General features: G+C 37.1%; 1 protein-coding gene across 1 annotated transcript; it reads left to right on the top strand.

Annotated features, from left to right (window-relative positions):
• The first annotated feature begins 1,573 nt into the window (after window positions 1–1,573).
• Window positions 1,574–10,616, top strand: LOC132145017 (proteasome subunit beta type-8-like). The gene is made up of 6 exons (XM_059555695.1): window positions 1,574–1,797; window positions 2,010–2,089; window positions 7,860–7,933; window positions 8,468–8,579; window positions 9,726–10,282; window positions 10,449–10,616. The coding sequence occupies exons 1-5, from the start codon at window positions 1,657–1,659 to the stop codon at window positions 9,865–9,867; spliced, it is 549 nt and encodes a 182-aa protein (XP_059411678.1). The 5' UTR covers window positions 1,574–1,656; the 3' UTR covers window positions 9,868–10,282; window positions 10,449–10,616.
• Window positions 10,617–13,921: the final 3,305 nt, after the last annotated feature.

Raw genomic sequence — 13,921 nt, 5'->3', positions numbered from 1 at the left:
ATTTGAATAAACTTAAAAGAAAATCAGTTATATTCTGTAGTTAACTATATATTTGTTTTTAGGAAACATAAAGAGAAAATGCTTTGCAATGAAGTGTTTTTACCTCACTTGTAGGATCTGGTGATCTCCCAGCTTTGGCTGTCTTTGAAGACCGTTTCAAACCAAACATGACAGTAGGTTGCTGAAGTGTATTTGGATTTGTTATCCTATTTCATGCATATATGTTGTATCATAAACCCACAGTAACTCCATAACTTAATCAGAACTCAGTGTAATAAATGTCATTGAAAATTAGAATAAAAATAAAAATAAATATACCTACAATGTCGGGAAAAATAAATAAAATTTTTTAAATGTGTGTGGACAGAGGAAGAAGATGCAAAACTGCTGATTCAGGATGCAATAAGTGCAGGAAACATGAATGATCTTGGCTCTGGAATCATGTAGACCTGTGTGTCTTTAGAAAGAATGGAACAGAGTACATACGACCATTTGAGAGCTCAAACTACAAATGTGAAAGGTAACAAGCTTCACTAATTCAACTTATCTTCTCTCTTTGTTGTAAATGAAGATTCATATTCTTAATGCTCCATCTTTATAATCAACAGCCAAGGGAAATGCAAATATCCAGAAGAAACAAGTCAACTACTATCGTCAAAGAACAAACCACAAATCTGGATTTAGTAGAGGAGCACAGTAGATAGAAATTTTATATTGAAACAACATATACTCTTTTGTTCAATTTGTGCAATTCAGTAAAAGTCAGTTAACTACTAAGAGTGAAGTGTCATACATTGATATTACCCCGTGGTACAGATCTGGATGTTTTAAGGAGAGAGACTGTTTCATTGATGTTATGTGCAAAATGCAAATTTCAAATAAAAGTTTTTATTTTGAAAGTGTCATGTAAAACAATGTGCTCTATGTGTCTCAATGTAGTTATTCACTATGTGTGTGTATCCTATTGTTTCAATTTAATATGGTTCTTCACAAAGAATGGTAACATGCCTTACAACCCAAAGGGAGGAAGACAAACGTGTGGCGTATAGTGTATATCGCTATATATAAAAATTTTTTAAGCACTTTTAAAATTGTGGTGTGCCTTCTATTTTCTAAAGCATCGAGCTGACTGAACCTAGAATTCCAACTTCTGCCAAGTAACTGATTGCATCAGTAAGCATTCTGGTCTCTGATTCGCCTGTGATTTAGGCATATTTGTTGTCATATAACAAGACTACAACAACTATTAAGCGAAATTAGAAGTCTAATTTTTAAATATATATATGTAAATGAAATTGGCTAGTACTGTACTGCACACCTTTTTGTAGTACTTGAGGGAAACTAGGTAACATCTTGCACACTGAATACTTGCAGAGACAGTGGATGGGCTCTTAATAATAATTAAAAAAATTATTGTTATCATGTTATGTGTCGGTCCATGCAGGCAAAATAGATTGAACGCACACACAAAAAATAAAGTAAATAAATAAATTGTACGTGTTAAAACATTACATGTAAAAACTTCCATCCTGTGCCTGAGAATAGAAAAGCATCAGATGCGAAATGCAAGGCAAAGATTATTTCGGTTTCGATTTCAAGGCGGAGGAACAAGGAAGAACTAGTATATCCGTTGCAGGTAGTCTACATTAACTGAAAATGGCTCTTCTAGACGTTTGCGGAATATCAGACTGGGTGAAAGAAGACACGTTCAGCGCACAGAAAGCCTCGGTTGACCGAGTTAACCACTTTAATTTCGCAGCGCGAGAGCCAGAGCTGGCGGTCCCGCTCGGAGTGGACGTGAGTGGCATCTTTCATTATCGCTATCACGAGGCGCTTCTTCAAACTTTTGTCTCAGTGACTCTTTTTTTCGTCTGATCGTTGGGGAAACTGATATCTGTGCATAATGCTTGTTACAGACTTCATTTGTTAACTCGATGTGGCTGCTGTTGTAGATAGTAATGATACATCATTGAGTTCTAGATTTCTATTGTTTATGTCTTTTTTTCCAGCCAGCTGATTTTCTGAAACCCTTTACGGATTGTGAGGATGGGGTTGAGGGGGTCTCCATTAAGCTGGAACATGGTACCACTATGGGGTGAAAATTGTTGCTTTATTCCAAATAAATAGATTATGATCCACAAATAAATGTAACAAGATTCACAAAAATATATCAAATTCACAAATAAATGTACAGAGTTTCACAAAAAAATATAAAACTCACAAATAAATAAAATGAGATTTGCAAATAAAAATATATATATTTACAAATGTGTTTAATGTCACAAACACAACTCTACCTGGTATTTATTTGTGAACCGCTGTCTGTGCATTTGTAAATCACTGCACGCATTTGTGGATCGGTTCCTGTGCATTTGTGGATTTGAAACACTTCTAGCGTCGACGTGCAGATAAATCCACAAATAAGTGGACTCCACCCACCGTTTACTCAAGCCAATCAAATAACGGCCACATTGAGCTGACCAATCGTAGCACGTTATCGCTTCAACCAATCACGTTTTGGCTTAAATCCAGGGGGGGGGGCGTCTTGCCTGATCGGCCATGTTGTGCGTACTTGTCTGTAACGTTACTTGTGGACTTGTGAAATGTCATCAGTCGCTGCCCAAGTACTGTTTCCCTTTTCAAAGTTCACATCTAGCCAAGTCCAGTTCAAATCCCCGGATGTGTTCTTGCTCCGCTCCTTTTACCGAGGATGCATGGAGAGGTGACTTGTGCGGACTTGATACGGGCCATAACCCAGAATTCAGCTCGAACCAGGTTAGCATCAATGGCGGAGGAGAAAACTCACAACTGTAAGTTATACATTTCGAAATACTATTGTTGTTTTATCACAAAATGTAACGTAGTTCTAAGAGTTTTGATGCCAGAATGTTGTTTAAACTTCAAAGCTACCGTCGAATTTTGAAAATTTGCTCAGACTATTTCGTTACGAGTTGAAAAGTAGCCTAACCCTCGGCAAGTCCTCCTAAAAAGTAGCTAGGCCCTGTAACATTTTGTAAAATATGGGGCTGCCTGTGTTGATTCTGTAGTGGATAAACATTTGATATATTTTGCTTTGGGTATATCTAATGGGCAATTGTTTTGCCTGAGGGAAAAGTTTCCTAACTAACGTTTGCCTAACGATACTTATATCAAATGCAAACCTTATTTTAGAGTGCTCTTGTCATTTTAACCAAATAGTTTGCTTGTCTTTATTTAAAATTTTTTTACAAATTCTTTTATAATTGTATTATTTTTCATCAACTTAAATTAAGCATTATTTTTTATCAAGGGACTGCTGAGGAAACTCGGGCCTTGATAGAGTGGCGGGCGGCCAACGAAAGGCTTTTCACCGGGAGGCGCAATTCCTCCAAAAGTTGATGGGAGTGAGTATTCATTTTGAGTGCTTGTATAATTCCCTGCATGTCTGAAGGTTTGGAGCTAGATTTGGACAGTCTTCATCCATAAAAATGAATACGTTATTGAAGTGGAATCATGTAAATCTTTATGGTTTTGTTTTGCCTATAGGCATTTTGTTCCACTTCTGGTTTGGCCATAACTGCCAAACAGGCAAAGAAAAAATTGAATAACCTAAAAGATAAATACAAGGTAATCTGCCTGTTTCTCTACTTTCTGTTACTGAAAGTGGCTTACCAAGATGTGTGTAAAGACTTTCCGGTCATATTTGAAACCTAACATAGATGCATTGGCCCTTACATTTTATTTTGTAAAATGTAGTTTACTCCGTTTACATTGTTTACTCTGAGACTGTAAAAAGAATAGTTCACCCCAAAATGAACATTCTGCCATTCACCTACAATTTTAAGTTGTTTCACACCTGTATACACTATTTATTTATTCTTTTTTTTTTTTTTTTGCTTTACACAAAGGAAGAATATTTGTAACCTAAGAGTTCTGGGGCACCACTGACATGTGTAATTTTTTGGTGCCTCAAACTGTTAGGTTACAAAAATTCTTAAGAATATCTTCCTCTGTGTAGAGCAAAAATAAAAAATGTCTAAAAGTGTGGAACAACGTGAGGTGAGAACATGACAGCATTTTGCTTTATTTCAGGAGCTTAGGGACCCACCCACAGGAAAAGGGGTAGAGGCCGGTAGTGTGACTGCTGCAACCTGGCAGTGGTACACTGCAATGGATGCTGCACTCCAGGGGCAGCACTCAGTTACTATGCCCGTAGTTGTTGCATCAAACCCACTGCCACTACAGGTGGCTCAGTCAGCACACCAGGTTCAGCCCCTTCTGTGGAAGCCAGGAGTAGCCAGCAGTCAAGAAAGAGGCGACGGGACAGCCAGGCTCTTCTTTAGTTTCTAAAAGAACAGGCAGAGAGGGAAGAGGAGAGGGAGAGAGAAGCATTGGCGAGAGAAGAGGAGAGAGAGAGGGCAGCAACAGCCAGAGCAGAGACATATGTCTCTTTTTGAAAAACTTAATAAATTCTAAATTAATGTTGTATTTAATGATAAATGATTTTATATAGATTATTTGAATAAAAAAAATAAAAATGAATGTTTCAATTTCAACCCTGGCAAATCATTGTTATAGCAACAGTGTATTCTTTATATTTACAACAAAAACACAAATAATATAAAATAATGTAATATCCAATGTCTATAGTGGTATACAATTATTTACAATCATGCAGTTAAATCTCAAGAAGAACATACCAACATTAAGAAAACGTATAAATGTATCTATACCCATCTACTTGCACATTTATTCATACCTATCTTTCTAATCAATGTCATAGCTATTTCAACTGTTTATGTTGCTCTTTTAATGAACATGACAACATCTGGAAAGGTTTACTGTCTAGATGTAGTACTGTTCAGTTAGACACCCAGGCAGTTCCACGGGAGAAGAAAGCTGAGCAGCCAGACGTCCTCGGAGATGGTTCCCTGATAGGTCCCTCTCACCCACTGCTGCATTCTCACCATCCTCGCTGTCTTCTTGTCCTTGGCTTTCCTCCTCCTCCTCCAAGAGATCACCTCCCATCACACAGATGTTGTGGAGGATACAACAGGCACCAATCACCTTTGGGGCGAACAGTGGCCTGATCTCTAGGGCCCGCAAGAAAATTGCACGCCAGTGAGTTTTTAACATCCCAAAAGTGCGCTCGATGATGTTCCGTGCTTGTGCATAATGCCTGTTGTATCGGGCTTCAACTTGGCCTGTTAATCAAAAATCGTGTAGAAAATGTGTAGTGTATTGCAAATTCATAACAGTAAAAATTTGGTTTATCGTGTGTGTGTGTCTGTCTGTCTGACATAAAAAAAGTGTTCTTACTTGCGACAGGCTGGCGGTATGGGGTCATGATTGCAATAGGATGCTGCAAGCAAGGGTATCCCCCATCTCCCAAAAGATAGTATCCAGCTGGTGAATACAAAGCCTGCTGGTACATTGGTGATCTGCGCAGCACAAGGGCATCCTGTACAGAGCCTGGATTGCCAATATACACATCTATAAATATGCCTTTAGCATCACAGGTGCCCTGTAGAATGATGGAAGGGAAGATCTTTCTATTTATGTAGCATCTTTTTTGTGGCATTGCAGGAGGAACAATCCTGATGTGGCACCAGCAGCACAGCGGAATGCCTCATGGCCAGCAAGGCCCCCCACCTCATCCATTTCCTCTGCTTTTGGAAAATGAATAATTTTGTGGAGGATGGTCATCATCTCCTCCACAACATTGTGAACAGTCCTACAAACTGTTGAAAGTGGCATGCTGAAGTCATCTGATGTGACCCTGTAGGATGCTCAACAGGCAAGCCAATAAACCGTAACAAGTACTTCAATTTCACGGCTCCATCCATGGGCTTTTTGACGGGGCAGCATCTGTACCAGCATGTTGATGCTGTTCCTGGAGAGCCTGAAAGCTGGCTTTAAATCCTCTCCAGAAAAAAACTTGACCAGGATTGGTACCTGGTCATTGATCTGTGAATACCTGCGAGTGGGACTTTGTTCCTGTTAAAATATATAGATAATATATTAAGAATGTTTTTACTTTTGTTGTATTATGTATTTGTTATATGTATTGCTTTTAAAAAGTTGTTACTATATGTACTGTCGTTGCATTGTATTTATTATATTTTTGGATTTAATATAAGCTATATACTCAGTTGTTTTAAGGATTTTGTCTAAAATTTACTAAAATCTGCCATAATTAAATCTCCCTCTAACATTTGCTCTTTTCGTGAAGTATTTCTTTATACTCTATTTCGGTTTCATTCATTTATTGATAAGCTCTAGCACAACATTCATCCCCGAGTCTAAAAGTTGTAGCCTATATGATTATTATAGATATTAAATTGTCCTGTTTGTGTTAATGCAGTAATATGATGTGCACCTAGCTATATAAAGATGATAAACTATAAACTTATTTGAGCACCACAAAGACAAATAAAAGGTGTGTGAAGTGTAAGCTAGTTAATTTAAATGTTATCAACTGTCAAACCTATTGTACTTGTCAGTTTATTTGGTATACTGAAAAATCTAATGTTGTCTCATTACATCCCTGCAATAGTTTACATAACTTTTTGTGAGATAGTACTTTGTAGTCTGTTGATAGGGTGCCTATATGATACATTATAATAAATTTTTATTATGACTTTTCATTTGGATATACCTAACTAAGTCCACATAAGTATATGGGCAGTTTATGAAGAAAGAATAATTAGAAAAACGTACAATGCTAGAGAGACATGCTAATATGGCACGTCTCTTCGCCATCCTCCGCTGCATCCTGGCTTTTCTTTGAAGGATTTGTCTCCTCCGTTCGGCAGCCTCCTCTTCAGCATCTTGATAAATAGCAATTGCAATGGCAATCCTAAGCTGTTCCATTTTGATTTACACTTATTTACAATTGATTTACACTTTTCAACCGTATTATTTAAATTGTAGCTGAGTGGGTTTATTGCTAGATTGTTCTTAATGAAAAGAGGCAGTTGTTTCCACATATTTTATTTATTTTGAACGACGTAAATATAATCACAGTATTAATGTTACCTGAACCACATATTAATGTTTAATAGTTTTTAAAATAAAAAAGAGACAGTCGTTTAATATTATATTCAATTTCATTATAAATATAAAGTGAAAATAATCAGAGTAGGTAAATATTAGTTTTTTAATACTAATATATTTAATATATTGAAAATAAAAAAGAAGTTAATTCAAGTAAAACATGCATGCTGAGTGAAGCTATCAAGTACGCTGCCGTTCCATTTGTAGAATGACTGGACTCGCGTCCTCCCGTCCTCGAGAGTTCGTTCTTCTGAGTCCAACTTGGCATGTCCAAACTCGGAAGGACGGAAGTCCAGACTCTGCGAACTTGGTATTGAGAAATGCCCTGACTGTCTGTTGTTGGTCTCAAGTTCGGTGTCTATTCCCGCAGTTCCCCTGGCTGTAAGCCAAAACGTGATTGGTTGAAGCGATAACGTGCTACGATTGGTCAGCTCAATGTGGCCGTTATTTGATTGGCTTGAGTAAACGGTGGGTGGAGTCCACTTATTTGTGGATTTATCTGCACGTCGACGCTAGAAGTGTTTCAAATCCACAAATGCACAGGAACCGATCCACAAATGCGTGCAGTGATTTACAAATGCACAGACAGCGGTTCACAAATAAATACCAGGTAGAGTTGTGTTTGTGACATTAAACACATTTGTAAATATATATATTTTTATTTGCAAATCTCATTTTATTTATTTGTGAGTTTTATATTTTTTTGTGAAACTCTGTACATTTATTTGTGAATTTGATATATTTTTGTGAATCTTGTTACATTTATTTGTGGATCATAATCTATTTATTTGGAATAAAGCAACAATTCTCACCCCATATACCACCACTCTGGCCTTTAAATTTCAGCATGGTGTGATGGTAGCTGTAGACTCCAGAGCCTCTGCAGGGTCATACGTTAGTAAGTGAAGAACACTGCACAAAAAAATAAATAAAAAAAAATAAAAACCTTTTCCCACAAAGACATCAACATACACCCAAAAAGTATTTTTTCTGCATGTTTTAATTTCTTCATTAAAATTAGCTCAAGCATCTAAATTCTTAAACATTTTGTCACAACTTATATAGTTGTAACTATAATTGTCTTCAGCATGCCAACATGCTAGTTTGTGACAAGGCCAGAACCTTTTAGCGAACAAAGTTCTTAAAATAACCATTTCTCTTAACATTTTAATAATCTGAAGAACCTTTTAAGGTTCCATGGATGTTAAAGATTCTTCATGGAACCATCAATGCCAATAAGGAACCTTTATTTTTAAGAGTATACTTACAAACAAAGAGAAACTAATTTACCCATTTTGATAATAAAATTAAAACATCCCATACTAGCACTGTTAATGAGTCAAAGTTTAGCCAACATACACATTATACATGCATAGCCTTTGGAATGTTATGCTTGCCTTGAATTCATGCCTGCTTGTCTTGACTTTTTCAGGCACCCAGATGTTTAAGAAGGTGATTGAGATCAATCCCTACCTTCTGGGAACCATGTCTGGAAGTGCAGCAGACTGTGTGTACTGGGAGAGGCTCCTGGCCAAAGAGTGCAGGTGAGCATCAGAGTCTAGATCTGCTTTTCCACTGTCAGGCCAAACGGTTGTAAGAATAAGGAATGGTTAATGTTTCTAATTGAGCTCAGCTTTAGGAACCGTTCCGGGCCTTAAAAAACCCCGCCGGCAGAATGCACGTAGTGACGTCACCAACTCAGGATTGATCATGGAATGGTTATGCAACATGAACTCAATACTACAGCTTTTTTAATTTATAGAAACTTTTTAATGTTGTGTTAGCTAATGGTTTCCCCTTGTTGTATTTTGTTAGCTAAGCAAAATCACCTGCTGAAATCTATAGCAGATATAGATATTCATACATAACAGCAACAGAAAGCGTAATTTTCAAATGTATTTATTGTAATGGTTTGACTTATTTCAGTCCAAAATTACAGCCACATATACATACAGTAAATTTAATTGTTTGACCAAAATGATTGCTAAGGACAATTTAGTATTTTGTTAGGGAAATGTCCAAATTCAATGCCCTTGATGCACTGTAAAACCTAACCGTCAAATTTTCAAAATTAAACAAGTTTACTCAAATATAACTGAAAGTGCATTGTAATTAACAGAAATACTAATAACCGATTATATTACACATCTGTGCACAAGATTAATGAGGTAGATGTGTTAGTGTTTAATATCCTGTTACGTTTAAACTGGTTTCTGTTTTTGGGGTTTCCATAATGGTAAATAGCCTGTATGCCAAAAAACATTAGAGCTGTTTGTAAAAAGTAAAAGAGTTTATCTCAAACCTTTTAACTTTAAAAATATTTATGAGTACTGTGAATGTATAACATTTAAAGCAATTGATTTCTTTAAATATTAGAGTTACCTAAATGTGTTGGGTTTTTCAGTGCAGCATGTTTTGCCTGAGCAACTGGTGTGGAGTGCCAGGTTTAAGGCATTGAATTGATTTCAGTGAAGGATTATGATTCAGCAATAGTACAGAGATTATGTACTCATATTTAAAAAGTTCAGAATCATGAAGCCTCTGTTCATAATATCAAATGAGGTATAAGCATTCTTTATTTCTTGTGGATGTTTAACACACTGAAAAGTATGAGAATAATTTGAAAATAGATTAACAATTAAACTTTTAAATTTAAATGAACTTATGACTGATTCCAAAATTTCTTTCAGGATTTACAAGCTGAGAAACAAAGAAAGGATTTCTGTCTCTGCTGCCTCTAAGCTGCTGGCTAATATGGTGGCAAATTACAGAGGCATGGGTCTTTCTATGGGTACCATGATCTGTGGATGGGACAACAAGGCAAGTTTTTAATTCTGCATGACTTAAAACAAGTTCCTGGACTTCCTTTCAAATAAATTAAGAAAATGTTCTACCATGATAAACAAATTCAGTGTGTCATTAACATAAAAAATACTTTGAGCCGTTCTGAATCTGTTCACATTATTTTCTTTTAAGTGTGTTCTTTATCACAACTTGAGCATTACATTAATGTACCTGCTGTGTCAAAACGCATCATTTCAGGGTCCTGGTTTATACTATGTTGATGACAACGGGTTGCGACTGAGTGGGAACATGTTTTCCACGGGGTCTGGGAACTCTTATGCCTATGGCGTGATGGACAGTGGTTATCGTTATGACCTGACGGTGCCAGAAGCCTATGATTTGGCCCAGCGAGCTATATTTCATGCCACCCACAGAGATGCCTACTCTGGAGGAACAGTGAACAGTAAGTGCAAAAAAAGTTATCATGTATTTAACTTTTATAAAGAAAGTTACAAGTTAAAGTTATAAGATTAGAGTGTTGATATATTTTTTACAAATAATGTTTAATGAAAAACTGCATCTTGAAATGATTGCCATAATACCCAATAAAAAAACGTTTTCTTTCACAGTGTATCACATGCAAGAGACTGGCTGGATTAAAGTCTCTCAGGAGGATGTTGGGCAGCTGTATCACCGTTTTGCTGCAGAGAAAAAATGAAAACTGCCATTGATCACTTTTTATTGTTGATTTACAGGAGTGAACATACAATAAACACTATGAAAAAATCCTGTTTAATTGCTTTTGTTTTAACACGATTGTGACTATGAAGTACTTTTTGACAACTGAATGTGTATTTATGAATAGTTATTGAAGAAGTTTTTTTTTTTTTGTTCAGCTGCATGGGTAGCATACATTGTCTCACCAGCTTCAGTAATTGTCTTTTAAGGTAAACTGACTGGTTGGTTTGGTTCAAATGAAGTAGAGCAAAACCATTTATAAAATAACAATGAACCAATATTTACCTCAGCTCACCCTTACAGTGTATTACTTATAAAACAAAGGTGAAAACATATCTTAATATCAAGTAAATCACCACTTATGGTTTGCTATTTGTACAGCATATCAAACACTTAGTTTTATCCGTTTATATTAATATAGTTAATTATCATTAATATTATATTAATATAATTTCACATTTGTTTTGCTAACAGACATAAGGTACAATTTTGGAGGGCTTTATGTTCTCCCTGAAGCCACAATAACATCTTTTTACTTTGTTTTTTATTCATTTTGATTGAGACAAAAAACTTTTTTACGTTTTACATGAAATAAATATATTACTGCTGTCATCCTCAACATTCAAATAAATAAATATAAATTGTATATTAACTGAATATATATAATTTATCAGTGAAGACATTTGCAGAGAAGGAAGAGAGGAGAGACTGATACACACTGAGGTCTGTAGAGTTTCTTGATTTCTGCCATTTCCTCTCTGCAGCCCTGAGTTTAGAGCGATGTTCACGGAGAACTTCAGACAGCCAGGGGGCAGATGGGGCGGTGCATGCTGGTCTAGACAACAGTTGTCCAAGCAAGGGGTTAGAGTGAAGCAAAGAGTTTCAGTAGCGCTGTTCATGTCCAGAGCTGAAAACAGAGAGTGCAGGAAGCGAAGATGAAACCACAGAAGATGGAGAGAGTGAGCGTAGGTTCCGTCGAAAGGTGACCTGCGTTGGAGTGTGAGGCACTTCAGGAGTAAGTGCTAGGTTAGCAGTAATGAGGAAGTGGTCTGAGGTGTGCAGTGGAGCAACTGAAGAGGTGTCCACAGAGCAACAGCGCGTGTAGTTGAGGTCCAGTTGGTTGCCTGATTTGTGAGTCGCTGTAGTAGACACTAGCTTGAGATCAAATGAGGTGAGCAGAGTTTTAAAGTCAGCAGCCTGGGGCTTATCTAGGTGGATGTTGAAGTCACCAAGCAGTACCAGAGGAGTACCATCTTCAGGAAAGTTTGATAGAAGCACATCCAACTCCTCCAAGAAGTTTCCCAATTGACCTGGGGGATGATAAATGACCACAAAGTGGATTCTAACAGGATGGGTTACAGTAATGGCATGTGATTCAAATGAACCATTACCTGTAGGTGATGGTTGAAGATTAAATTTCCATTCTTTTGAGATAAGGAGACCAGTACTTCCACCCCTCCCAGTCATACGAGGGGTGTGGGTATTTTAAACAAAAGACTCAGTAATATGTGGATGTTTACATGCTCATGCACTACAAATCATCTTGCACTGTTCCCCAGCCAGCTGCTTGACTTACAGTGTTTCTCTTTGCACATGTACAGTATTATGTGAAGCATTCATATAGTCTATATATGTAGTCTACATATTTTCTTTCACAGTCTATATATAGGTACATTTACATTTATCAATTTAGCTGACGCTTTTATCCAAAGCAACTTACAATTGCTATATATATGTCAGAGGTCACACTGGGGGAACTAGGGGTTAAGTGTCTTGCTCAGGGACACATTGGTGTCTCGCAGTGGATTCAAACCCAGATCTCTCACAACAAAGGCATGTGTCTTATCCACTGCACCAACACCACTCCCAGGTAAACATTTATATATAGTATTTTCATATTCAAATTCTGTCAGTAAGTTAGATATGCATAGGTATAGTATTATATGAAGCATTTGCGATGATCATTGTGTCAGGACCACTGACCACGTATCGACGAGGATATGAAAGGTTCAGTAGACTTTTTGTTTAAATGAATCATTATTGTCATGTTGTAAAGAACAGAAACTGCTCTTTGTTAATAATTTGAATTTTTTTCTGGGAGCGTCCTAGGCTTTTTGACACTGATGACCTGCACCCCAGCAGAGTCAGAGTGGAACTTCTCTCGGACAATATCTCCAGGATGTTTCGCACTATATGACTAGTAAGACAATTCTCAAATAACTGCTATGATGACTTTTGTTCCACCCGCTTAAATGATAGAAGTACTTGTACTGTCCAATCTATTAAGACTGTGTCTGCTCCCAAAATAGTGTGGTCAAAATATAAATTCAATGTAGATTCTAGGAAAACTCTTATTTTGGTTAAACCAGAAAAATGTCCAATAAACGTACAAAAAAAATTTTTTAAGCTTGGGCTCATGAACATTAAATCACTCTCACCCAAAGCAGTTATTGTAAATGAAATGATCACAGATAATAGTTTTGATATACTCTGCTTGACTGAAACCTGGCTAAAACCTAATATAATAAAATTATTATATTGATCTAAATGAGTCTACTCCACCAAACTACTGTTATAAGCATGAGCCCAGTCAGACTGGTCCTGATAAAATTATATACATTTATATATATATACATTTATTAAAAAAGAAAAACTGAACTATCACATGGTCCTAAGTATTCAGACCCTTTGTTGTGACACTCGTATATTTAACTCAGGTGCTGTCCATTTCTTCTGATCATCCTTGAGATGGTTCTACACCTTCATTTGAGTCCAGCTGTGTTTGATTATACTGATTGGACTTGATTAGGAAAGACACACACCTGTCTATATAAGACCTTCCAGCTCACAGTGCATGTCAGAGCAAATGAGAATCATGAGGTCAAAGGAACTGCCTGAAGAGCTCAGAGACAGAATTGTGGCAAGGCACAAATCTGGCCAAGGTTACAAAAACATTTCTGCTGCATATAAGGTTCCTAAGAGCACAGTGGCCTCCATAATCCTTAAATGGAAGATGTTTGGGACGACCAGAACCCTTCCTAGAGCTGAGCTATCGGGGGAGAAGAGCCTTGGTGAGAGAGGTAAAGAAGAACCCAAAGATAACTGTGGCTGAGCTCCAGAGATGCAGTCAGGAGATGGGAGAAAGTTGTAGAAAGTCAACCATCACTGCAGCCCTCCACCAGTCAGGGCTTTATGGCAGAGTGGCCCGACGGAAGCCTCTCCTCAGTGCAAGACACATGAAAGCCCCCATGGAGTTTGCTAAAAAACACCTGAAGGATTCTCTGGTGTGATGAGACCAAGATAGAACTTTTCGGTCTTAATTCTAAACGGTATGTGTGGAGAAAACCAGGCACTGCTCATCACC

This window comes from Carassius carassius, chromosome 8 (genome assembly GCF_963082965.1).
Source record: "Carassius carassius chromosome 8, fCarCar2.1, whole genome shotgun sequence".
NCBI lineage: Eukaryota > Metazoa > Chordata > Actinopteri > Cypriniformes > Cyprinidae > Carassius > Carassius carassius.
Note: the sequence above shows the minus strand (reverse complement) of the source record. Positions and strands in the feature narration are given on the sequence as shown.

Excerpts from the sequence above, each read along its gene's own strand:
- LOC132145017 (XM_059555695.1), top strand. The coding sequence starts at position 1,657 with ATGGCTCTTCTAGACGTTTGCGGAATATCAGACTGGGTGAAAGAAGAC. Across the intron at positions 1,798-2,009 it reads CGGTCCCGCTCGGAGTGGAC|CCAGCTGATTTTCTGAAACC; the intron begins GTGAGTGGCATC and ends CTTTTTTTCCAG. Across the intron at positions 2,090-7,859 it reads AAGCTGGAACATGGTACCAC|CACTCTGGCCTTTAAATTTC; the intron begins TATGGGGTGAAA and ends CCCATATACCAC.